The sequence below is a fragment of the Pleurodeles waltl genome, chromosome 9, assembly GCF_031143425.1.
Source record: "Pleurodeles waltl isolate 20211129_DDA chromosome 9, aPleWal1.hap1.20221129, whole genome shotgun sequence".
Taxonomy (NCBI): Eukaryota; Metazoa; Chordata; class Amphibia; order Caudata; family Salamandridae; genus Pleurodeles; species Pleurodeles waltl.
The window spans coordinates 1,126,722,429-1,126,747,852 of record NC_090448.1 but is presented as its reverse complement, the minus strand read 5'-3'; the positions used below and the strand labels follow the sequence as shown (position 1 = coordinate 1,126,747,852).

General features: G+C 44.7%; 1 protein-coding gene across 1 annotated transcript in view; it reads left to right on the top strand.

Annotated features, from left to right (window-relative positions):
- Nucleotides 1–19,896, top strand: part of EIF2S1 (eukaryotic translation initiation factor 2 subunit alpha) — a 102,111-nt gene extending 82,215 nt beyond the window's left edge. Inside the window, exon 8 of the mRNA XM_069208877.1 lies at nucleotides 19,349–19,896. Coding sequence (XP_069064978.1) covers nucleotides 19,349–19,474 — 126 coding nt within the window. The 3' untranslated portion in view covers nucleotides 19,475–19,896. The remainder of the gene's footprint in view (nucleotides 1–19,348) is intronic.
- The last annotated feature ends 5,528 nt before the right edge of the window (nucleotides 19,897–25,424 follow it).

Genomic DNA, 25,424 nt, shown 5'->3' with positions numbered 1-25,424 from the left:
CTGTGCGGGAGAGGTACCTGTTACAGGCTACACATCCAGCCACGCAAGTTGGGTACACTTTTCTTTATTAGAAATAGTGTGGGAACGCTGTGTGGTAGGGATTGAGTGGATCCCCACATATTCCCAGTAAGGAAGATGTTCGATTTTAGCCAAAGTGTGAGGTTTTCTGGACATTCTGGATAAGAAAACATTATGTGATCCACACACGTCTCACTGCCCTGGACTCCCATTAGTGCCTGGTTTTCTGAAATGTATGGGTTACGTTGTTTTTTTTCCTAGTGGTTTCATGGCCCAGGACCAAATGCTGCAGCTGCCCACATCTCCAAAATAGGTCAATATTCCTGGCGAAACTTTCACGTTTCCATGTTTTAGGGGCCTGTTGAGTCACGAGTGCTAAGCCCAGCCACACACACGTGGGGTACAGTTATTATTGGGAGAAGTGTACAAACGCTGGGTGGTAGGAATTTTGTGGGTCCCCACAAATCCCAGATCTGCTATCACAGAAGTCTGAGGAGAATGTTGTTGTAGCTAAAATATCCATGCCATTCTGGGTAAGCAACTGCTGTGAGATCCTTAAATGTCACACCACCCTGGGAACTCATGCTTGTCTAGTTTTCAGAAATTACTTGGTTTATTGGATTTCCCTGTGTAGCTTCCGGTCCCAAATACCGCAGCTACACACATAGCCAAAATGGGTCAATCTGCAAGGCAACTTTTCTGATGTCTTGACATTGCATTTTGGGGCTTTTTCTGTTGCAGGCGATAGGCCCAGCCACATAACTGAGGTACCACTTCTATTGGGGGAACTGTGGGAATACACAATAATAGACCATTTGTTATCAACTGAATTTCTCTTCTTTTTTGGCACCTAAATGTAAGCCATGTGCGAGAAAGAACACATTTTGCAAAATGCCCTCAGAATCATGAGAGCATGGGCAACCCCAGATTCAGAGTTGTGCACTGTTCCTAAAGTTGGTATCCTGGGCACATAAAAAATAAATGCATAAGTGTCCTGCATCCTTTCTTTATGTTAATTAGATTTCACATATGAATTGCTGAATGGTCAGTACACAATGAAATATAATCAGCTGCAGCTCAGTTGTTGGCTCTTGGTGTCATGTGTTTGAACAACCCACACTGTTATCCTTACAACCAGAATGGTCTGATGGACGTAATGGTTTATTATCTTTGTAAATCTGCTACTGCAACTAAAAATTACATTTATAAAACGTTGTTTCCAGTTGCTATTTTTTTCCCCGCTAGTTTTCATTTTTTAATTTTTTTATTATTTCAACTATTAGGTTAGTTAGGAAAGCCATGCCCAATCTACATGAATAATTCTTTGCTGGTTTCAGAGTTTTAAGTTTCAGAAATGCATAGATTTCAGAGTTTACCTATGGGTTCCCCACAACTGTTAACGACCACGATGTTTAAGCAGATGAAAGCAACAAACAATTGATAAAATCTACCACCACTTAAAAATACAAAAAATCTTGCTTAAAAATGACTTTTAGCCACTCTGCTTGTCCCTGAAAGTTGGGAAGATGGTTTTTGTTGTTTCCATTTTTAGGAACATAAATGAACTTTATTGCACAGACTTTTGAGGTGGGGGTTGTAAAGGATGCAAATCTACTCTTCTGTGGGAAAAAAAAGTTAGGAATTCTTAAGTAGAAAGTGACCCAAATATGTAAAAAAAAAAAAAAAAAAAAAGTTAATTAACTTTTAAAAAAGTTCAGCACATGGGTGAGAAAAGCCCCAACAGCAAGGTAGTTAAAACTGGCATTAATGTTCCTTTTTTCGAAATTGACACTTTAGGCCATCCACAGGTTTAAGCATGCGCATATATGCTCCTGCTATGTCTTTGTGGATTAGCAGACATAGGCCCTCATTATGAAGCTGCCCGCCAAGATCTGACCGCCGGGCGGCCGCCAATGCAGCTGCACTCCCGCCGCGGCCATTATGAGATCCCCGTTGGGCCGGCGGGGATCTCGGGCGCAACACAGGAGCCGGCTCCAAATGGAGCCGGCGGTGTTGCAGCCGTGCGACGGGTGCAGTTGAACCCGTCGCGCTTTTCACTGTCTGCATAGCAGATAGTGAAAAGCTGCATGAGGCCCTGTCAGGGGGCCCCTGCATTACCCATGCCACTGGCATGGGCAGTGCAGGGGCCCCGCACTCCCCGTACCGCCAGCCTTTTCCTGGCGGTTCAAGCTGCCAGGAAAAGGCTGGCGGTCGGGTACTCGTAATCCTCTGGGCAGTGCTGCAAGCAGCGCTGCCCAGGTGGATTATCACCGCCGGTGCAAATGTGGCGGTGCAACTGCGGCCCTTCCGCCGCGGTCAAAATACCCAGGATTGCACCCCCAGCCTGTTGGCGGTGCAATCGCCAAAACAGGTTGTAATGACCCCCATAGTGTTTTAACAGGGAAGCCATTTTAGGTACATGTGCTGGCCACTGGTCATTACCAGTTCTGAAGCTACATGACGGCTTCACTAAAAATAGGGATGTTTGGTATCAAACATCACATATTAATAAACCCTCACTGATTCCAGGGACGAATTTAATAATACATGCACCCAGAGGGCACCTTACAGGTGCTACAGGGCCTGGTCACTGGGTGTCCTGTTTTGGGGAAGGAACACTGGCACTGGAGACCTAGTTAGCTGGAAGCCAGTGAACTTCACTCAAAGCTGCATCAAAACATTGGTGGAGGGGGGAGAGCGGGGTGGGGTGGGGGGGGGGGGTGCATGGCATTACTGCAACCAGGACCTAGCTTCCTACACTGCTTCTAAAAAGTACACCGTCAACTTATGAAACCTGAAAGTATTTTCCTTGCAAGATGTACATACTTGATCGTTTTGATTCTGGTGCCTAAATATATATAAATATACTTGTTATTTTAGTAAATTGGTATGGATCTTCTTACAGTTGTCTCGTTTATTGACTGTGGGTGTGTATTGGAAGATGTCTAATACTCCTCTCTGATAAGCCTAATGCTGCTCGACCACACTACCCACAAGAAGAGAACCTTGTGATTGCTAGAGCAAGCCCCTGTCCACTGGTAAGGGGAACCCCTGGGCTGTTTATATGTTATACCAGAATGAGGTATACCATGCAAAGAGACGGCTTCCTGCAACTTATCTTTGTTGAGTGTGGACCCAAGGCTCTTCATTGCCCATCTTTATATGGGAATTAAATGGCTAGCGCTTACGACATAAACTTCTCTCAGTTTTTTTCTATGATGATTTTCTGACGTTGTCTGTCTTTGTTAAACATTAACATTAAAATACATATCCTTACGTGCAGGATTATGGAAGTAATTTGAGTAGATAACATGTGTTCGATGGCATCTGTCGCTGTAGATACGCATGTTCTGCAATAGCTCGCCATCTGGTGTTGGGCCGGAGTGTTACAAGTTGTTTTTCTTCGAAGAAGTCTTTCGAGTCACGGGACCGAGTGACTCCTCCTTTTGTGTCCATTGCGCATGGGCGTCGACTCCATCTTCGATTGTTTTTTTTCCGCCATCGGGTTCGGACGTGTTCCTGTCGCTCCGAGTTTCGGAACAGAAAAAATAGTTAATTTCGGAAGATTTTCGTCGGTATTGTTGCGTTCGGGATCGGCGTACTTACATTCAACACCGCATCGAAGATCGAAGAGCTCCGGTGCCCTTCGGGGTAGTTTTTCGATCCTCCGTCGGGGCCTGGTCGGCCCGACCGCGTGCTGAGGAACGCCGATGGAACGGACCCCTTTCCGTTTCTGCCCCAAATGCCACAATAAATACCCCTACACAGACCAACACTTGGTCTGCAACCTGTGCCTGTCACCTGAGCACAGCGAAGACACCTGCGAGGCCTGTCGTGCGTTCCGGTCCCGAAAAACACTCCGAGACCGTCGAGCCAGAAGACTTCAAATGGCGTCCGCACCGACAGCCCGACGGGAGTTCGAGGAACAGGAAGAGGAAGGTACCTTCTCGATCCAAGACTCAGACTCCGAAGGATTCGACGATACACAAACCGTGAGTAAGACGTCGAAAACCACACAAAGAAACATTTACAAGGCCCAAGGGACGCCACTGCCACCAGGCCATGGCTCAACCCATAAAATCGGTGACCGACCGTCGGCACCGAAAAAGGCCCAAACGGTGCCGAGATCGTCCGACTCCGGTCGAGACACCGGCACGCAGCCTTCTCGGGACCGAGAAAGTGCTGGAGACAAGCCTCGACACCGAGATGCCGGTGTGGACACGGCTCGACGCCGAGACAGCGGCACCGAAACAGATCGACGCCAAGAGGTTTCGGCCCCGAAAAGAAAAAAAGTCACCTCGGAGCCGAAAAAACACGCAGACAAAGTTTCCACGCCGAAACAAACTGCAAGCGACCCAGCTTCAGGCTCTTATACAGAAGAGCACTCGCTAACCTCCCAAATGCAGAAGCATAGGTTTGAGGAAGAGCTACAAGCAACTGATGCGGACCATACGCAAAAGCGTATCTTCATTCAGCAGGGGACAGGAAAAATAAGCACCCTTCCCCCCATTAGGAGAAAGAGAAGGTTGGAGTTCCAGACGGAACAAGCACCACAACCAAAAGTGGTGAAAAGAGTTACACCACCACCCTCTCCTCCGCCCGTGATTAACGTTTCACCAGCACAAACGCCATCACACTCCCCAGCTCACACCACCATGAGCCAGGGTGACCAAGACCAGGACGCATGGGACCTATACGACGCCCCAGTGTCAGATAACAGCCCAGAGGCATACCCTACAAAACCATCTCCACCAGAAGACAGCACCGCGTACTCTCAGGTGGTGGCTAGAGCAGCACAATTTCACAACGTAAGCCTCCACTCAGAACAGGTCGAGGATGATTTCTTGTTCAACACACTCTCCTCCACCCACAGCTCCTACCAAAGCCTGCCTATGCTCCCTGGTATGCTCCGGCACGCAAAAGACATATTTAAGGACCCGGTCAAAAGTAGGGCAATCACACCAAGGGTGGAAAAAAAGTATAAGCCGCCTCCTACGGACCCGGCTTTCATCACAACACAGCTGCCACCAGACTCTGTTGTTGTAGGAGCAGCTAGGAAAAGGGCCAACTCTCACACATCTGGAGATGCACCACCCCCAGATAAAGAAAGCCGCAAGTTTGATGCAGCTGGTAAACGAGTCGCAGCACAAGCTGCAAACCAGTGGCGCATCGCGAACTCCCAGGCACTACTTGCGCGCTATGACAGAGCCCACTGGGACGAGATGCAACATCTCATTGAACATCTGCCCAAAGACTTCCAAAATAGGGCAAAACAAGTGGTTGAGGAGGGACAGGCCATCTCCAACAACCAGATCCGCTCCTCCATGGACGCTGCAGATACAGCTGCACGGACAATTAATACATCTGTAACTATCAGAAGGCATTTATGGCTCCGAACGTCTGGATTTAAACCAGAGATTCAACAAGCAGTTCTCAATATGCCTTTTAATGAAAAAGAACTGTTCGGTCCAGAAGTGGACACAGCGATTGAGAAACTCAAAAAAGATACGGACACTGCCAAAGCCATGGGCGCACTCTACTCCCCGCAGAGCAGAGGGAATTACAGCTCATTCCGTAAAACGCCCTTTCGAGGGGGGTTTCGGGGTCAAAGCACACAAGCCAGCACCTCACAAGCCACACCGTCCAGTTACCAAGGACAGTATAGAGGAGGTTTTCGGGGACAATATAGAGGAGGGCAATTCCCTAGAAATAGAGGAAGATTCCAAAGCCCCAAAACCCCTACTACTAAACAGTGACTCACATGTCACTCACCCCCTCCACACAACACCAGTGGGGGGACGAATAGGTCATTATTACACAGCATGGGAAAAAATCACTACAGACACTTGGGTTCTAGCAATTATCCAACATGGTTACTGCATAGAATTTCTACAGTTCCCTCCAAACATACCACCAAAAGCACAAAATTTAACAACACACCATTCCAATCTCCTAGAGATAGAAGTGCAGGCACTATTGCAAAAGAATGCAATCGAATTAGTGCCAAACACACAAATAAACACAGGAGTTTACTCACTGTACTTTCTGATACCAAAGAAGGACAAAACACTGAGACCAATCCTAGACCTCAGAGTAGTCAACACTTTCATCAAATCAGACCACTTCCACATGGTCACACTACAAGAAGTATTGCCATTGTTAAAGCTGCACGACTACATGGCAACTTTAGACCTCAAGGATGCTTATTTCCATATACCAATACACCCATCGCACAGGAAATACCTAAGGTTTGTATTCAAAGGAATACATTACCAATTCAAGGTACTGCCTTTCGGATTAACAACCGCACCAAGAGTCTTTACCAAATGTCTAGCGGTAGTCGCTGCACACATCAGAAGGCAGCAAATACATGTGTTCCCATATCTAGACGACTGGCTAATCAAGGCCCATTCGTTAATAGAGTGCTCAAATCACACAAATCATATCATACAAACCCTCTTCAAACTAGGGTTCACCGTCAATTTCACAAAATCAAAAATTCTGCCACGCAAGGTACAACAATACCTGGGAGCCATAATAAACACATCAAAAGGAGTAGCCACTCCAAGTCCACAAAGAATTCAAAATTTCAACACCATCATACAACGCATGTATCCAACACAAAAAATACAAGCAAAGATGGTATTACAACTCCTAGGCATGATGTCATCATGCATAGCCATTGTCCCAAACGCAAGACTGCACATGAGGCCCTTACAACAATGCCTAGCATCACAGTGGTCTCAAGCACAGGGTCACCTTCTAGATCTGGTGTTAATAGACCGCCAAACTTACCTCTCGCTTCTGTGGTGGAACAACATAAATTTAAACAAGGGGCGGCCTTTCCAAGACCCAGTGCCACAATACGTAATAACAACAGATGCTTCCATGACAGGGTGGGGAGCACACCTCGATCAACACAGCATACAAGGACAATGGAACGTACATCAAACAAAACTGCATATCAATCACCTAGAACTTCTTGCAGTTTTTCAAGCACTAAAAGCTTTCCAACCAATAATAGTTCACAAATACATTCTCGTCAAAACAGACAACATGACAACAATGTATTATCTAAACAAGCAGGGAGGGACGCACTCCACGCAGTTAAGCCTGTTAGCACAAAAAATTTGGCATTGGGCAATTCACAACCAAATTCGCCTAATTGCACAGTTTATACCAGGGATACAAAATCAACTCGCAGACAATCTCTCTCGAGATCACCAACAGGTCCACGAATGGGAAATTCACCCCCAAATACTGAACACTTATTTCAAACTCTGGGGAACACCTCAGATAGACTTGTTTGCGACAAGGGAGAACGCAAAATGCCAAAACTTCGCATCCAGACACCCACACAAACAATCCCAAGGCAATGCCCTATGGATGAACTGGTCAGGGATATTTGCTTACGCTTTTCCTCCTCTCCCTCTCCTTCCTTACCTGGTAAACAAACTCAGTCAAAGCAAACTCAAACTCATATTGATAGCACCAACTTGGGCAAGGCAACCCTGGTACACAACGCTGCTAGACCTATCAGTGGTACCCTGCATCAAATTGCCCAACAGGCCAGATCTGTTGACACAGCACAACCAAAAGATCAGACACCCAGATCCAGCATCGCTGAATCTAGCAATCTGGCTCCTGAAATCCTAGAATTCGGGCACTTACAACTTACCCAAGAATGTATGGAAGTCATAAAACAAGCAAGAAGGCCATCCACCAGGCACTGCTATGCAAGTAAATGGAAGAGGTTTGTTTGCTACTGCCATATTAATCAAATACAACCATTACACACAACTCCAGAACATGTAGTGGGTTACTTGCTTCACTTACAAAAATCTAACCTAGCTTTCTCTTCCATTAAGATTCACCTTGCAGCAATATCTGCATACCTGCAGACTACCTATTCAACTTCCCTATATAAAATACCAGTCATTAAAGCATTCATGGAGGGCCTTAGGAGAATTATACCACCAAGAACACTACCTGTTCCTTCATGGAACCTAAATGTTGTCCTAACTAGACTTATGGGTCCACCATTTGAACCCATGCACTCCTGCGACATACAGTTCCTAACCTGGAAGGTGGCATTTCTCATCGCCATTACTTCCCTGAGAAGAGTAAGCGAGATTCAGGCGTTTACTATACAGGAACCTTTTATACAACTACACAAAAATAAAGTCGTCCTAAGGACCAATCCTAAATTTTTGCCAAAGGTTATTTCACCGTTCCATCTAAATCAAACAGTGGAACTTCCGGTGTTCTTTCCACAGCCAGATACCGTAGCCGAAAGGGCACTACATACATTAGATGTCAAAAGAGCATTAATGTATTACATTGACAGAACAAAGAACATCAGAAAGACTAAACAACTCTTTATTGCATTTCAAAAACCTCATGCAGGAAACCCAATTTCAAAACAAGGTATAGCCAGATGGATAGTTAAATGCATCCAAATCTGCTACCTTAAAGCTAAACGACAGCTGCCCATTACACCAAAGGCACACTCAACCAGAAAGAAAGGTGCTACCATGGCCTTTCTAGGAAACATCCCAATGCAAGAAATATGTAAGGCAGCCACATGGTCTACGCCTCACACATTCACCAAGCACTACTGTGTAGACGTGTTATCCGCACAACAAGCCACAGTAGGTCAAGCTGTATTAAGGACATTATTTCAGACTACTTCCACTCCTACAGGCTGATCCACCGCTTTTGGGGAAATAACTGCTTACTAGTCTATTGCAGAACATGCGTATCTACAGCGACAGATGCCATCGAACTGAAAATGTCACTTACCCAGTGTACATCTGTTCGTGGCATCAGTCGCAGTAGATTCGCATGTGCCCACCCGCCTCCCCGGGAGCCTGTAGCAGTTTGGAAGTTACCTTCAATTATTTATATATGTATCATCTCAACCTTAAATAAGTGCATACTTAGTCACTCCATTGCATGGGCACTATTACTACAATTCAACTCCTACCTCACCCTCTGCGGGGAAAAACAATCGAAGATGGAGTCGACGCCCATGCGCAATGGACACAAAAGGAGGAGTCACTCGGTCCCGTGACTCGAAAGACTTCTTCGAAGAAAAACAACTTGTAACACTCCGGCCCAACACCAGATGGCGAGCTATTGCAGAACATGCGAATCTACTGCGACTGATGCCACGAACAGATGTACACTGGGTAAGTGACATTTTCATTTCTGAATATTGTCTCCTAAGTGAATTATGCACAAAGGGTAGAGTGTTAAAACTAAAATAATGGGTTTGAAAAAAAAATGACTTTATTTGGCCACCTCACCACCTTCACTGTCCCTCCAAAAACCTGAAATTTGTGGACTAAGAATCCACTTTTTGCATTCTTGGAATACACAGCATTACCAGGTAAGCAATAGATTTTTCCCTTTGTGTAGTAATGATCCCGAGCACAGTTGGGCCTATTTTTTTTTTTATAATAAAACATTTTAGAGGTTAGTGTTTGGCTTCACTCATTGTTATAGAACATCACCTATTGGAATCACTTGATTTTCTTTCTGGAAATAAGATTTTATGTGTTCCTCTTGACTGGTACACAATTCTCATCAAGCACTGTCGACGTGTCGTCATGTGAAGCAGTTGAAAACCCGCTAGGGGGTCCTCTAACTCCTAAGAAAGCAAAGGATTAAGTTAGTATGCCTGGCTTGCCGGTAACGATGCTCCATCACAAGGTGAATGTACTATCCTTTCCACAAAGTGATATAGGAGTAGGTTGGACGGAATTAGAAATGTTGTGTTTTATCAGTGTGCTAGTATAAACATGAATTTGTTATATGTATTGGTTTGTGCACAACTCTCCTGGGAGATTATCCGGATGCTCACACAGCCGCAGAATGGGTTGAGTCAAGGTCAGGGATAGGTGAAGAGCCAAGTCTTCAGTATGCTTACACAGCTGTGCAGGGGTAGGTCATTCCAGGCTTTAGGAGCGGGGTACGAGACGGCACAACTGCTGGATCCGGTTCTGCATGTGGAGTGTGCTTTTTATGTGTGTGTGTGTGTGTATGTGTATATATGTATATGTTCGATGGCATGTGTAGCTGCAGAAACACATGCTGTGCACAGTCCGCCGTCTGGTGTTGGGCTCGGAGTGTTACAAGTTGTTTTTCTTCGAAGAAGTCTTTTTGAGTCACGAGACCGAGGGACTCCTCCCACTTCGATTCCATTGCGCATGGGCGTCGACTCCATCTTAGATTGTTTTTTTTCCGCCATCGGGTTCGGACGTGTTCCTTTTCGCTCTGTGTTTCGGGTCGGAAAGTTAGTTAGAATCTCGGAAAAAAACGTCGGTATTGTTTGCGTTCGGTATCGGGTTAGTTAGAACAAATCGACACCGAATTTTGAAGAGCTCCGGTGGCCCTTCGGGGTTTTTTCGATCCCCCGTCGGGGCCTGGTCAGGCCCGGCCACGTGCGACTTCAAGGCTCATGGAACGGACCCCATTCCGCTTCTGCCCAAAATGCCATCACAAGTATCCGTATACGGATCACCATCTGGTCTGTAACTTGTGCTTGTCCCCTGAGCACAAGGAGGATACTTGTGAAGCCTGTCGAGCGTTTCGGTCGAGGAAGACGCTGAGAGACCGAAGAGCCAGGAGACTACAAATGGCGTCCACGCCGACAGGTCAAGATCGTTTCGAGGAGGAAGAAGAAGCTTTCTCCGTCCGCGAGTCGGATTAAGAAGAAACAACCAAAACCGTGAGTAAGACGTCAAAAAGCAAGACTCACGAGAAGTCTACAAAATCCCAGGGGACGCCACCGCCAACAGGCCATGGCTTAACCCGAAAAATAGGTGACCCATCCAAGGCACCGAAAAAGGGCATGCTGGTGTCGAAGTCATCCGACTCCGGTCGAGATACCGCCACACAGCAACCTCTGAGCCGAGACAGCGGCTCCGAGAAACTTCGGCACCGAAGAATTTCGGCACCGAGACACCACGCCGAAAACAAAGAAGGTTTCTTCGGAGCCTAGAAAGACTTCCGAAAAGGTTTCGGTTCCGAAACAGCCAGCCTCGGAGCCGAAAACTAGTTCCTATACAGAGGAACAAGGATTAACCTTCCAATTACATAGATTTGGAGAGGAGCTTCAATCTGTAGAGCCTGACTACACACAAAGAAGGCTTCATATTCATGAGGACACAGGGAAGATAACCACTCTTCCCCCAATCAAAATAAAAAGGAAACTTGCCTTTCAACAAAAGGACAAGCAACCACAGGCAAAGGTGGCAAGGAAAACAACCCCACCACCGTCTCCACCACCATCAATACATGCATCACCAGCAACAACTCCACCACTGATGCACTCACCAGCTCATACCACAATGAGTCGGGATGATCCAGATGCATGGGACCTCTACGATGCTCCAGTGTCTGACAATAGCCCAGACTCTTATCCTACAAAACCGTCACCACCTGAGGACAGTACATCCTATACACAGGTGGTCGCAAGGGCAGCCGAGTTTCACAATGTGTCCTTACATTCGGAACCAATTGAGGATGACTTTCTCTTTAACACCCTATCCTCCACCCATAGCCAGTATCAAAGCCTTCCCATGCTCCCAGGAATGCTAAGACATTCAAAACAAATATTCCAGGATCCAGTTAAAGGCAGAGCCATAACTCCAAGGGTGGAGAAAAAATATAAGCCACCGCCCACTGATCCAATATATATTACAACACAACTAACACCAGACTCAGTAGTTGTGGGGGCAGCTCGTAAGAGAGCCAACTCTCATACCTCAGGCGACGCACCACCTCCAGACAAGGAAAAAGGGTTGCAGCACAAGCAGCAAATCAGTGGCTTATCGCCAATTCACAAGCACTTTTGGCAAGATACGACAGGGCTCATTGGGATGAAATGCAACATTTCATCGAACACTTACCCAAGGAGTTCCAAAAAAGAGCGCAACAGGTGGTGGAAGAGGGACAAAGTATCTCAAATAATCAGATACGGTCTTTCATGGATGCAGCAGATACAGCTGCAAGGACAATAAACACTGCAGTCACAATACGAAGGCACGCATGGCTGCGCACTTCTGGGTTCAAACCAGAAATCCAGCAGGCTGTGCTCAATATGCCGTTTAATGAACAGCAATTGTTTGGGCCGGAGGTAGACACTGCCATCGAAAAACTCAAGAAGGACACCGATACAGCCAAAGCCATGGGCGCACATTTCAGAAAACACCTTTTAGGGGAGGGTTTCGAGGTCAACCCACAGAAACCACAACCTCACAAACAAGGCCTACCTACCAGGGTCAATATCAAAGGGGAGGTTTTCGGGGGCAATTTAGAGGGGGCCAATTCCCAAAAAATCGAGGAAAATTCCAAGGCCCCAAAACCCCTCCAAATAAGCAGTGACTCACAAGTCACACACCCCCATCACATAACACCTGTGGGGGGGAAGACTAAGCCAATTTTACAAACTTTGGGAGGAAATAACAACAGACACTTGGGTCTTAGCAATTATCCAGCATGGTTATTGCATAGAATTTCGCCAATTCCCTCCAAACGTCCCACCGAAAACACACAATATGTCAAAACAACATATAGATCTTCTAGGACTAGAAGTTCAAGCATTGCTACAAAAGGACGCAATAGAATTAGTACCAATTCAACAAAAAAACACAGGCGTTTACTCACTGTACTTTCTAATACCCAAAAAGGACAAAACTCTGAGACCAATACTAGATCTCAGAACACTAAATACCTACATAAAATCAGACCATTTTCACATGGTCACGTTACAAGACGTAATCCCACTGCTCAAACAGCAAGACTACATGACAACATTAGATCTAAAAGATGCGTATTTCCATATACCAATACATCCTTCACACAGGAAATACCTAAGGTTTGTATTCCAAGGAATACATTACCAATTCAAAGTGTTGCCATTCGGAATAACAACTGCGCCAAGAGTTTTTACAAAATGCCTGGCAGTAGTAGCTGCACATATCAGAAGGCAGCAAATACATGTGTTCCCGTACTTAGACGACTGGTTAATCAAAACCAACACGCTAAAACAGTGTTCACAGTACACAAAATATGTCATACAAACCCTTCACAGGCTAGGTTTCTCCATCAACTACACGAAGTCACACCTTTTGCCGTGTCAAACGCAGCAATACTTAGGAGCGACAATCAACACAACAAAAGGGATTGCCACTCCAAGTCCACAACGGGTTCAAACATTTCACAAAGTAATACCGGCCATGTATCCATCACAAAAGATACAAGTCAGAATGGTAATGAAACTACTAGGCATGATGTCTTCATGCATAGCCATTGTCCCAAATGCAAGATTGCACATGCGGCCCTTACAACAGTGCCTAGCATCACAATGGTCACAAGCACAGGGTAAACTTCTAGATCTGGTGTTGATAGACCGCCAAACATACATCTTGCTTCTATGGTGGAACAGTACAAATTTAAACCGAGGGCGGCCTTTCCAAGACCCAGTGCCACAATACGTCATAACAACAGATGCTTCCATGACAGGGTGGGGAGCACACCTCAATCAACACAGCATCCAAGGACAATGGGACATACATCAGAGACAGTTTCACATAAATCACTTAGAACTGTTAGCGGTATTTCTAGCGCTGAAAGCATTTCAACCCATAATAACCCAAAAATACATTCTTGTCAAAACAGACAACATGACAACAATGTATTATCTAAACAAACAAGGAGGGACACACTCGACACAGTTGTGCCTCCTAACACAGAAAATATGGCATTGGGCGATTCACAACCACATTCGCCTAATAGCACAATTTATTCCAGGGATTCAGAACCAGTTGGCAGACAATCTCTCTCGAGATCACCAACAAACCCACGAATGGGAAATTCACCCCCAAATACTAAACAATTACTTTCAAATTTGGGGAACACCTCAAATAGATCTATTTGCAACAAAGGAAAACTCAAAATGCCAAAACTTCGCATCCAGGTACCCACAAGATCAATCCCAAGGCAATGCTCTATGGATGAACTGGTCAGGGATCTTTGCATACGCTTTTCCCCCCTCTCCTTCCATATGTAGTAAACAGGTTGAGTCAAAACAAACTCAAACTCATACTAATAGCACCAACATGGGCAAGGCAACCTTGGTACACGACACTACTATACCTGTCAGTAGTACCTCATGTCAAACTACCCAACAAACCAGATCTGTTAACACAACACAAACAACAGATCAGACATCCAAATCCAGCATCTTTGAATCTAGCAATTTGGCTCCTGAAATCCTAGAATTCGGACACTTGCACCTCACACAAGAATGTATGGAGGTCATAAAACAAGCTAGGAAACCTACCACTAGACACTGCTACGCAAACAAGTGGAAAAGATTTGTGTATTACTGCCAGAATAATCAAATTCAGCCATTACACGCATCTCCAAAAGATATAGTAGGATATTTTCTACATTTGCAAAAATCAAATCTAGCTTTCTCTTCCATAAAAATACATCTCCTCGCAATATCAGCTTACCTACAAATTACTCATTCAACTTCACTATTTAGAATACCAGTCATTAAAGCGTTTATGGAAGGCTTAAAGAGACTCATACCACCAAGAACACCACTTGTTCCTTCATGGAACCTCAACATTGTCTTAACAGGACTCATGGGTCCACCTTTCGAGCCCATGCATTCTTGTGAAATGCAATACTTAACGTGGAAAGTTGAATTTTTGATTGCAATCACATCTCTAAGAAGAGTGAGCGAGATTCAAGCATTTATCATACAAGAACTATTTATTCAGATACATAAAAATAAAGTAGTTCTAAGAACAAATCCTAATTTTTTACCAAAGGTTATCTCACTGTTCCACTTAAATCAAACAGTAGAATCCCAGTGTTCTTCCCACAACCAGATTCTGTAGCTGAAAGAGCACTACATACATTAGACATCAAAAGAGCACTAATGTACTACATTGACAGAACAAAACTAATTAGAAAAACAAAACAACTATTTATTGCCTTTCAAAAACCTCATACAGGAAATCCAATTTCAAAACAAGGCATTGCTAGGTGGATAGTTAAGTGTATTCAAACCTGCTATCTTAAAGCAAAGAGAGAGCTGCCTATTACACCAAAGGCACACTCAACCAGAAAGAAAGGGGCTACCATGGCCTTTCTAGGAAATATTCCAATGAACGAAATATGTAAGGCAGCAACATGGTCTACGCCTCATACATTTACCAAGCACTACTGTGTAGATGTGTTAACTGCACAACAAGCCACAGTAGGTCAGGCTGTACTAAGAACATTATTTCAAACTACTTCAACTCCTACAGGCTGAACCACCGCTTTTGGGGAGATAACTGCTTACTAGTCTATGCACAGCATGTGTATCTGCAGCTACACATGCCATCGAACGGAAAATGTCACTTACCCAGTGTACATCTGTTCGTGGCATGAGTCGCTGCAGATTCACATGCGCCCACCCGCCTCGCCGGGAGCCTGTAGTCGTTTAGAAGTAGATCTTGAACATTTGTACATTTGTAAATATATTACTTTAACCTTTATTATGTACATACGTATTCATTCCATTGCATGGGCACTATTACTAACATACACAACTCCTACCTCACCCTCTGCGGGGAAAACAATCTAAGATGGAGTCGACGCCCATGCGCAATGGAATCGAAGTGGGAGGAGTCCCTCGGTCTCGTGACTCGAAAAGACTTCTTCGAAGAAAAACAACTTGTAACACTCCGAGCCCAACACCAGACGGCGGACTGTGCACAGCATGTGAATCTGCAGCGACTCATGCCACGAACAGATGTACACTGGGTAAGTGACATTTTCCATATATATATATATACAGTATATATTCGAAATGCTCGAGATGAGATCTCAATCAGCCCAAAAGGGTGGTGCGAGAACTGGTACGAGCGAGCCGGTAATTAATTAAACAAAGAAAAAAATATAAAGCTCGCACACTCAGGTTTCAGGAACAAGAAAAAATCAGTTTAATCCACACACAACGCGTTTCGACTGACACAGCAGCCTTGGTCACGTGATATATATCACCAATAAATTACCCTTTAAATACCCTCTTGACATAAACATAGAAATAAGACAATTGACGTGCAACAAATAGAAACCACACTACAAAGTTCTTTGCAAATATTATCATAATAATAATATTAGTACTAAGATCAGTACACGCCCCTAAGTATTGCTACATATAATTTAGATATAATTGTTTAAATATCAAATCATTTCCCCAAATTTATTAATAAAATCTTACTTTCAGTTTTTATGAAAATTCACTATTAAACTTAAAAGGGGAACGACCACATCAAATAACAGTGCTCTATTAAAATTCATATTTTTTTTCTTCTAGACCGCAATGTCTGTAAAAATATTATCATTGTAAATCAAATCAAAGTAAAGAATTAACCAGATAGTAAAATTATACACTGTAAATATATCTATAAATATATATATTCATAAGCTTATTCAGGGCTAAAAACTATCTGCATTACAAATTTTAATGTTCTTATCTGAAAATCTGCAAAGTTGATCACCCAATAATAACGTGAAAATTGTGAAGAATGAGTAGAATATATATATATATATATATAGTGCAGCTGAACAGGTGTCTGGTAAATTTGTGGAAGTTTGTTATGGTTCAGGTATGTGGGGGCCAGTGTGCTTAAGACTTTATACGTGTGCCTGAGGATTTTGAGTAGCGCCTCTTTGTGGATTCGGGTCCAGTGGAGCTCTTTGAGGTGCGGGGTGATGTGAATGGAGCATGGGAGGTTAAAGGTGAGCCTGGCCACTGAGTTTTGTATGGACTGGATTCTTCTTGTCAGTTGTGTACTGATTCCAGCAAAGAGTGCGTTGCCCGAGTTCAGCTTGCTCATCAAGGGAAATTTGGTGATGGTTCTGCAAGTGTTGGTGGGGAGGCACTTGAAGGTGTGTTTGAGCATCTTGAGTGTGTGGAAGCAGGAGACAGACTGCATTCACTTGGCCGTTCGTGGTGATTTGCTTGTTGATTGCTCTTCCGAGGTTCTTTGCATGGATTGACTGGAGCGGTGTGAGTCCAAGTTCGGCAGGCCACCAGGTGGAGTCCTAGAGCAGTGTGTCTTTGCCGAAGATAACTACTTTGCTCTTCCCTGTGTGGTGATTTGAGGTAGTTGGTTTTCTTCATCTGGCAACTTAGGTCTTGTAGGAGGAAAAACTGGTCTGTGTTTGGTGTCTTCTCAGAGAGGGAGAGTATGAGCTAGGTGTCGTCAGCCTAGGATATGGGGTGGGTTCCCTGGGCATGGGTGATACTGGTGAACGGGATAATGTAGACGTTGAAAATAATGTGAACTCCGCAGATGAGGTTGACAACATCCAAGGTTAATGGGATTAGGTTGACCAACTGTGTGTGGCCTGTCGGGACGGAATCTGCTTCCATATCTAATATATACCATAGAAATGCCAGAACCAATCACAAAGGGTAGTACCGAAAAATATCTTCACTTTCATCTGGTGAGGGAAAACAACATAGCATCAGAAAAAAAGTGCATCCAAAGATGTGCTTCCCAAATCCAGGTGCAACAGGGAACTGGCATTCCTAGGCATAGAAGGATACTTGTATGCATCACAACCAAAGCATCACAGGGGAGGAAATATTGGCGTGCCAGTGATGGCACAGTCGCGATTTATACCTCACATTCACTCGCTTTACCTCCGAGGGTGACAGAATTACCCGAAAAGTACTGCAAGTGACCTTGAGAGCAGCTTTACATGTAACCGATTACCAGGCTGATAAGAAGGGGAGGAATATAGAAAGTCATGACCATGAACATTTTTTTTTATTAAAGTATACTAAATTTCTAAAGAAAAAATTTGATTCTAAAATATGATAAAAGTATGAATGTGTGTAGCACCGAGAGACACTTCAGCCATCACATTACTTAAATGGTTCTAACCAAGAGAGCTACAGGGAGTCCTGGTGAAGTTTTCAGAGCACTCTCTTGTCATGTTGTGCCACAGAGGTGGAGAGAAAAGGAGACTCGTGGAGCTAACATATCCCTGGGCTTCTACAGATGTTGTTCCGTTCACTTGCGGAAGACCCCATAGAGGAACAAACAAATGGCCGTGCTTGAGATTATTGCATCAAGAAGATACTTGTGAAGATGTTCATAGAATTAACCAATCCATAGGGCATTTAAATGCAAATGTGACTATTTTCTAACAATGCTGCTCACAATATGGGCAGACAAGCTAATATTCGGAGTTGGAGTTGGACTGGGAAGTACCTGAGAAAATCAAGATCCAAAGTGATGGACAATTCCAGCCTTCACTTTTTTTGAGTTTGTGGTAATTATGTAGATACAACAAATGCTGACTCCAATAAATCCGTCCTGCCTGCCTGTACCTGCAGAAAACTCTATTGTTCTTCTCACAATGCATCCATTTTGTACCTCTTTTATTGTTTTACCAATTTACCGACCTCATTTCACAGTCCTTAAACCAGTTTTCTCCTGCTCCTCTGTGAAGCCTCCTCACTTCTGATGATCCAAATGTTCGTCAGAAGGTGTGTTTTAGAGAACTAAAATCAAACCTTATTAGAAGTTAACATACTTCCGAAACCATGAATCTTGATGCTAGGATTTGTACTGGGAGGGGAAGGGACATCTGGGCTGCAGTCTGGATATGAGCTGTCTCAATTCCACAGCACTCGCAAGCCTCCTCTGTCCGTGAGTGCCACCTGAGCAAAAGGTGGTCCGCCACGAAGGTGCAAGCATATTGAGTTCTTTTCATCCTAGCACTCCAAATTGTCCACACCAGGGCGAAATAAAAGTAAAGCTTTACATGAGTAATATAGAAGGAAATTGGAGAGAACTGGTTCAGGCTGTTGTGATGTGGAAACGAAATATCTCAGCTTCTGGTTAACTTTAGGCTGTGGTGCTTTGTATAAGTGGACTTTAATGGGACCAATAGTTTGTCATAACTCAAGTGTCCACCAGATGGCAACAGCGCGCCCAGAATGTTCCAGGTGCAGTCTTTGCCAAGTGGTGGATTTTCCTGAGGCTATATATACTCGTGTGAAGTCAGTTAACTGGCTGTGGCAGATTACCTCTCCATTGAGACTGAGACTGCACTGGGAGAAAGTAAACAAAAGCCCCTTTAAGTGTCTGCATGCAGTTCAAAACTGAAGAATAGAACATGGACATTTAGTAATGCTTTCATAAGAGAGAGACGCACGCCTATGCATTGGTTGCTTGGAGAAACTCGGATGTGAGGTGTTAAAATGAATGTCTTGTCTAACTTGATTTTCACTCTCCTGCAGCCCAAGGTGGTCACAGACACAGATGAGACCGAACTGGCAAGACAACTCGAGCGGCTGGAGCGGGAAAATGCCGAGGTGGATGGTGACGACGATGCTGAAGAGATGGAGGCCAAAGCTGAAGACTAAATTGCCTTGGAGATAAGTACATCTTGCTTGGGAGTAAACCACACAGATGCAAAAACTAGAGGACGGAAAGATTGCCACACTTGAAGACTTCGACACACAAAAAAATCCTTCTGTTTAAAAGTACTTCAGTGGTAAATGGACAGATCGTGAAATTTTGATATTGGCTACCCTATGCAGCAGCTTTCAGAATAATATTCTTCCTTGGTGTGGATGGTGTCCTTTGCTGTTTTACACAAGACTTCAGTCACTTATGGTTCAGATTCAAGATTACCATTTCCATAGCTCAATCGCTCCAAAATGGTGGACTTCCATTTGTGAATTCGGTGCTTTGAAATGAAGCTTTAGCAGGAACATAACAAGAGACTAACATTTCTATGCCGAATGTATTCACGCGGGATCTTCAATAAATTTGTGGAACAATAGTTCAGTGTAATTTATTTTATTATATGGTTTTTAGTGTGCTACAAATATGTCAAACTTTCTTAACCGTCTAGTCAAGGGTGCATGGGAGGAGAAGGTGCTGCAGATTCTGGAGGCTTGGAAAAGTTAGGACTTTAGGGTCATCATTTGAAATTTCAAGATACTTAAGTCTCAAGCTGTTAGGAAGTGATATCCAAAGCATTTGTGCCCGTTTTTTCAAGGCACATCCTAATATATTTGATGTTTAGGACCATATTCAAGCTCTCTCACCCCCACCACCCCCTCCCTGTGACACCCTTGTGTTTCCAGGAAAAGGGATTACCCTTTTCTTCCTTTCCTAGTCATTCTTATGGCATAAATCGTATCTTCCTTTGCCCTTCCAGTCTTCTTCAGATGTGTGCAAGATTGTTTTACAGTGCTAAGATTTTTCCTGTGTCCAGACCGGATTTTCTTTCTTGGCCCCCCACAACTCTTTCCCAACACTTTAAAGTTCTCTTAGTAAGCCGAGCAATACTTGTCATCTGTTATTGCTCAAGATAAACACACCCATTCTACCGGCCATCTACTTAACAGTCCATTGCTTTATCCCAGTTTAGTCCCTTGATGTGGCTTTTCAACTTTGCCTCAGACATTGGTTAATGTGGAAAACATACCTTAAGGTGCTCACTGTAATTATCGCTTATTGAGTCACAGATTGGGGGTTTCAAGACCTACCATGCCTTAAAGGACAAAATGGACTTCCACAGTAACAGCAATGTTACAACAAAAGTATTTTCTACATTAGTGTTTATTAGAAGCATCATGCCACGTTCCCCATGTCTTGATTGCAAAGGCGAAACCCCTTACCATGAAACCACGATCAATAGATGAAGCCAATAATCAATCCAGAAGCATGGAATGTAAGCCTTGTGCATAGGGAATGCTGAAGAGGGTTGTGATTTGCACTTCACATGCACCCTCCTTCCCCAGTAACTTAGAATTGCTGGAAATATGTTGTATGTGACGTAGACCAGCTTGACTTGTAACCAAAAACAGAAGAGGAGAAAGAATAATTGGGGCGCACATGAACCCCGAAAATATGAAAGCTGCACAAACTGAAGTGCAGACATGCTGCTTAAGTGGGAGGGCTGGGAGGCATAATTGCATCAATACTAGAGAAACTTGCACACTGGCACAAAGTGATGGAGAGACACCAGAGCAATCGAGAAAGGGGGGAGAATGGACTCGTGAGGTGTAGCGTGGTGTTGAGGGTTAAGGCAGAAGGTGCATTTGTAAATGAAAATATGAATTGAAGGCAACATTTGCCACGTGCTTTACATCTTCACACTGTCAGTGTTGGGACTTGAAACTGCCCCCCCCGATTATTTGTTGAAAGCCAGAAAAGGCATCGCTGGTCTTTGACAGCAGCCTGCCTCATACGCTCTTCTGACTTCAACCGAACTCCACTTCACTGCAAGAACTGGTCCTCGTTTGTGACGTGAACTGAGGACTGAGGGAGTTATGATCAAGGTGGATTGCAGAAATTGTGTTTTGGTGAACTATCTAGCAGGTGTGATACAAACATGGAATGCAGCTCATTCAGCACTGTTCAAGACAATGGCCTTTTTTGTTGCAGAGGGACCTTTTGTGAGTTCTGTTCAGAATACTATTGCAATTATGTGATCTAAGGAAAGCACGTATTTTAAAAAGCGAATTATTGATAGGGATTGATGGTAATCCGCCACAAGTAATAGTCATTAACCCGTTAGCTCCAGTGAAAGGTTTCAGTATTTTAAAACACAAACTCCACACCTATTACCTAGAGCACAGAAAAGATAAGAATCTCTAAAGCATTTAGAAGCACACAAATAGTTAAAAGTCAAAGATACAAAAAAAATAAAAAATCCAACAAGAGGAACCGGAGATATGAAATTTGAAAGATTTAAGTGAAAATAACATGAAAAGGTACAAAGCGCCCATGATGGTCTATGGAAGAAGTAGACCTGGACCTGTAGACCTGTACCTAGTTCAGATTTGAGGCTGACCACGATGGAGGCTCGGTCAGATACAAGTGGATTGAGCCTGGATAAAGGCTGGAAGAAGTTTCAGCGCAGAAAGGGACTTGGTCACTTTTTTTTTTTTTAAAGAAAAGTCCTTCCTGAGTTGGCTGCCACTGAAATTGTATCCTGGTTTTGGTGCCAGCCAGACTAGGGGAACAAAGGTCTTTCCAGGTGTCACCTAGCTTTTGCTTGACAGGGCTGGCCCCTTTGAAGTAAATTAAGGTTCGATGGCATCTGTTGCTGCAGATACACATGTTGTGCACAGTCCGCCATCTGGTGTTGGGTCGGAGTGTTACAAGTTGTTTTTCTTCGAAGAAGTCTTTCGAGTCACGAGACCGAGGGACTCCTCCTCTTTGCTTCCATTGCGCATGGGCGTCGGCTCCATCTTAGATTGTTTTTTTTCCGCCCTCGGGTTCGGACGTGTTCCTTTTCGCTCCGGGTTTCGGGACGGAAAGATAGTCAAAACTTCGAAAAACTACGTCGGTATTGTTTCGCTCGGGATCGGGATAGTTAGAATCGACACCGAATCGTGAAGAGCTCCGGTAGCCCTTCGGGGTAATTTCGATCCTCCGTCGGGGCCTGGTCGGCCCGACCGCGTGTAACATCGACATCGATGGAACGGACCCCGTTCCGATTCTGTCCTAAATGCCACAATAAATATCCATATACGGACCAACATTTGGTCTGTAACTTGTGCCTGTCACCCGAGCACAAAGAAGAAACTTGTGAGGCCTGTCGTGCGTTCCGGTCCCGAAAAACGCTCCGTGACCGTCGAGCCAGAAGATTACAGATGGCGTCCACGCCGACAGAACACCGAGAGTTCGAGGAACAAGGAGAAGAGGAGGAAGCCTTCTCCATCCATGAATTGGACTCGGATGAATTCGACGTCGATGAAACTGTGAGTAAGACGTCAAAAAGCACACAGCACAAGAAAACAGACAAGGCCCAGGGGACGCCACTGCCAGCTGGCCATGGCTCAACCCATAAAGGTGACCGTCCATTGGCACCGAAAAAGGCCGAACTGGTGCCCAGAACGTCCGACTCGGGTCGAGACAAAGGCACGCAACATTCTCGGGACCGAGAAAGTGTTGCCGAAAAAGATCGACGCCGAGAAAGCGGAGCCGACGCTGCTCGACGCAGAGACATCGGCACCGAGGATGATCGACGCCGAGAAGGCTCGACTCCGAAAAAGAAGAGATTCGCCTCGGAGCCGAAAACAAAAAAAGACACAGTTTCGGTGCCAAAACAACCAGCAACCGAACCCACTACCGGCTCATATTCAGAGGAACAATCATTGTCCTCTCAAATGCGTAAACACAGGTTTGAAGAGGACTACTGATGTAGACCATACACAAAAGAGGATCTTCATCCAGAGTGGAACAGGGAAGATTAGCACTCTTCCACCAATCAGGAGAAAAAGGAGACTAGAGTTCCAAACTGAACAACTAACACCACAAGCAAAGGTGGCAAAGAAAGCAACTCCGCCACCCTCTCCTCCACCTGTAACTCAGATATCACCGGCACAAACTCCGTCACATTCACCGGCTCACACCACCATGAGCCAAGATGACCAAGATGCTTGGGACCTATACGACGCCCCAGTGTCAGACAACCGTCCAGAGTCATACCCTACCAAGCCCTCACCACCTGAGGACAGCACAGCGTATGCGCAGGTGGTAGCTAGGGCAGCAGAATTCCACAACGTGTCGTTACACACAGAACCTGTCGAGGATGACTTCCTTTTTAACACCCTCTCCTCCACCCATAGCAACTAGCAAAGCCTGCCTATGCTTCCAGGAATGCTAAGGCAAGCGAAGCAAATCTTCAAAGACCCTGTCAAGAGTAGAGCGATCACTCCGAGGGTAGAGAAAAAATATAAAGCACCTCCCACAGACCCTGCTTTTATCACCTCTCAACTGCCACCAGACTCAGTCGTGGTAGGGGCAGCCCGCAAAGAGCCAATTCACACACATCGGGCGATGCACCACCCCCGGATAAAGAAAGCCGAAAATTCGACGCAGCTGGGAAAAGAGTCGCTGTACAAGCTGCAAGCCAGTGGCGCATCGCAAACTCTCAGGCGCTCCTAGCGCGTTATGACAGAGCCCATTGGGACGAGATGCAGCATCTCATCGAGCATCTACCCAAAGAATTTCAAAAGCGGGCAAAACAGGTGGTTGAGGAGGGACAAAACATCTCCAATAACCAAATACGCTCCTCTATGGATGCAGCGGACACAGCTGCAAGGACAATAAACACTGCAGTAACCATCAGAAGGCACGCATGGTTACGCACGTCTGGCTTTAAACCAGAAATACAGCAAGCAGTACTCAATATGCCGTTCAACGAACAACAATTGTTCGGACCAGAGGTTGACACGGCGATTGAGAAGCTGAAAAAGGACACTGACACAGCCAAGGCCATGGGCGCGCTCTACTCCCCGCAAAGCAGAGGCACTTTCGGCACCTTCCGTAAAACAACCTTCAGAGGGTGGTTTCGGGGTCAGGCCACACAAGCCAGCACCTCACAATCAACACCGTCTACCTACCAGGGACAGTACCAAAGGGGAGGTTTTCGGGGCCAGTACAGAGGGGGACAATTCCAGAGAAACCGGGGAAAATTTCAAAGCCCCAAAACCCCAACAACCAAACAGTGACTTACAAGTCACTCAACCCCTCCACATAACACCAGTGGGGGGAAGACTAAGTCAGTTTTATCAATCGTGGGTGGATATAACAACAGACACTTGGGTCTTAGCAATTATCCAACATGGTTATTGCATAGAATTTCTACAGATCCCTCCAAATATCCCACCAAAAACACAAAAAATGTCAAAACAGCATTTAGACCTCCTAGAAATAGAAGTTCAAGCACTACTGCAAAAAGAAGCAATAGAACTGGTACCATGTACAGAAATAAACACAGGAGTCTATTCACTGTACTTTCTAATACCCAAAAAGGACAAAACACTGAGGCCCATCTTAGATCTCAGAATACTAAACACCTACATCAAATCATACCACTTTCACATCATGGTCACGCTACAGGAGGTGTTACCACTGCTAAAGCAACAAGATTACATGACAACCTTAGATCTCAAAGACGCGTATTTCCACATACCGATACACCCTTCGCACAGGAAATACCTAAGGTTTGTATTCAAGGGAATACACTATCAATTCAAAGTCTTACCGTTCGGTATAACGACCGCACCAAGAGTATTTACCAAATGCCTAGCAGTAGTAGCCGCACACATCAGAAGGCAGCAAATACACGTATTCCCATATCTAGACGATTGGCTAATCAAGACCAACTCGCTAACAAAGTGTTCACAACACACAGAGTATGTCATACAAACCCTCTACAAACTCGGGTTCTCCCTCAACTACAAAAAATCACACATTGTGCCGTGCAAAATACAGCACTACTTAGGAGCGGTAATCAACACAACAAAAGGATTAGCCACTCCGAGTCCACAAAGGGTTCAACATTTT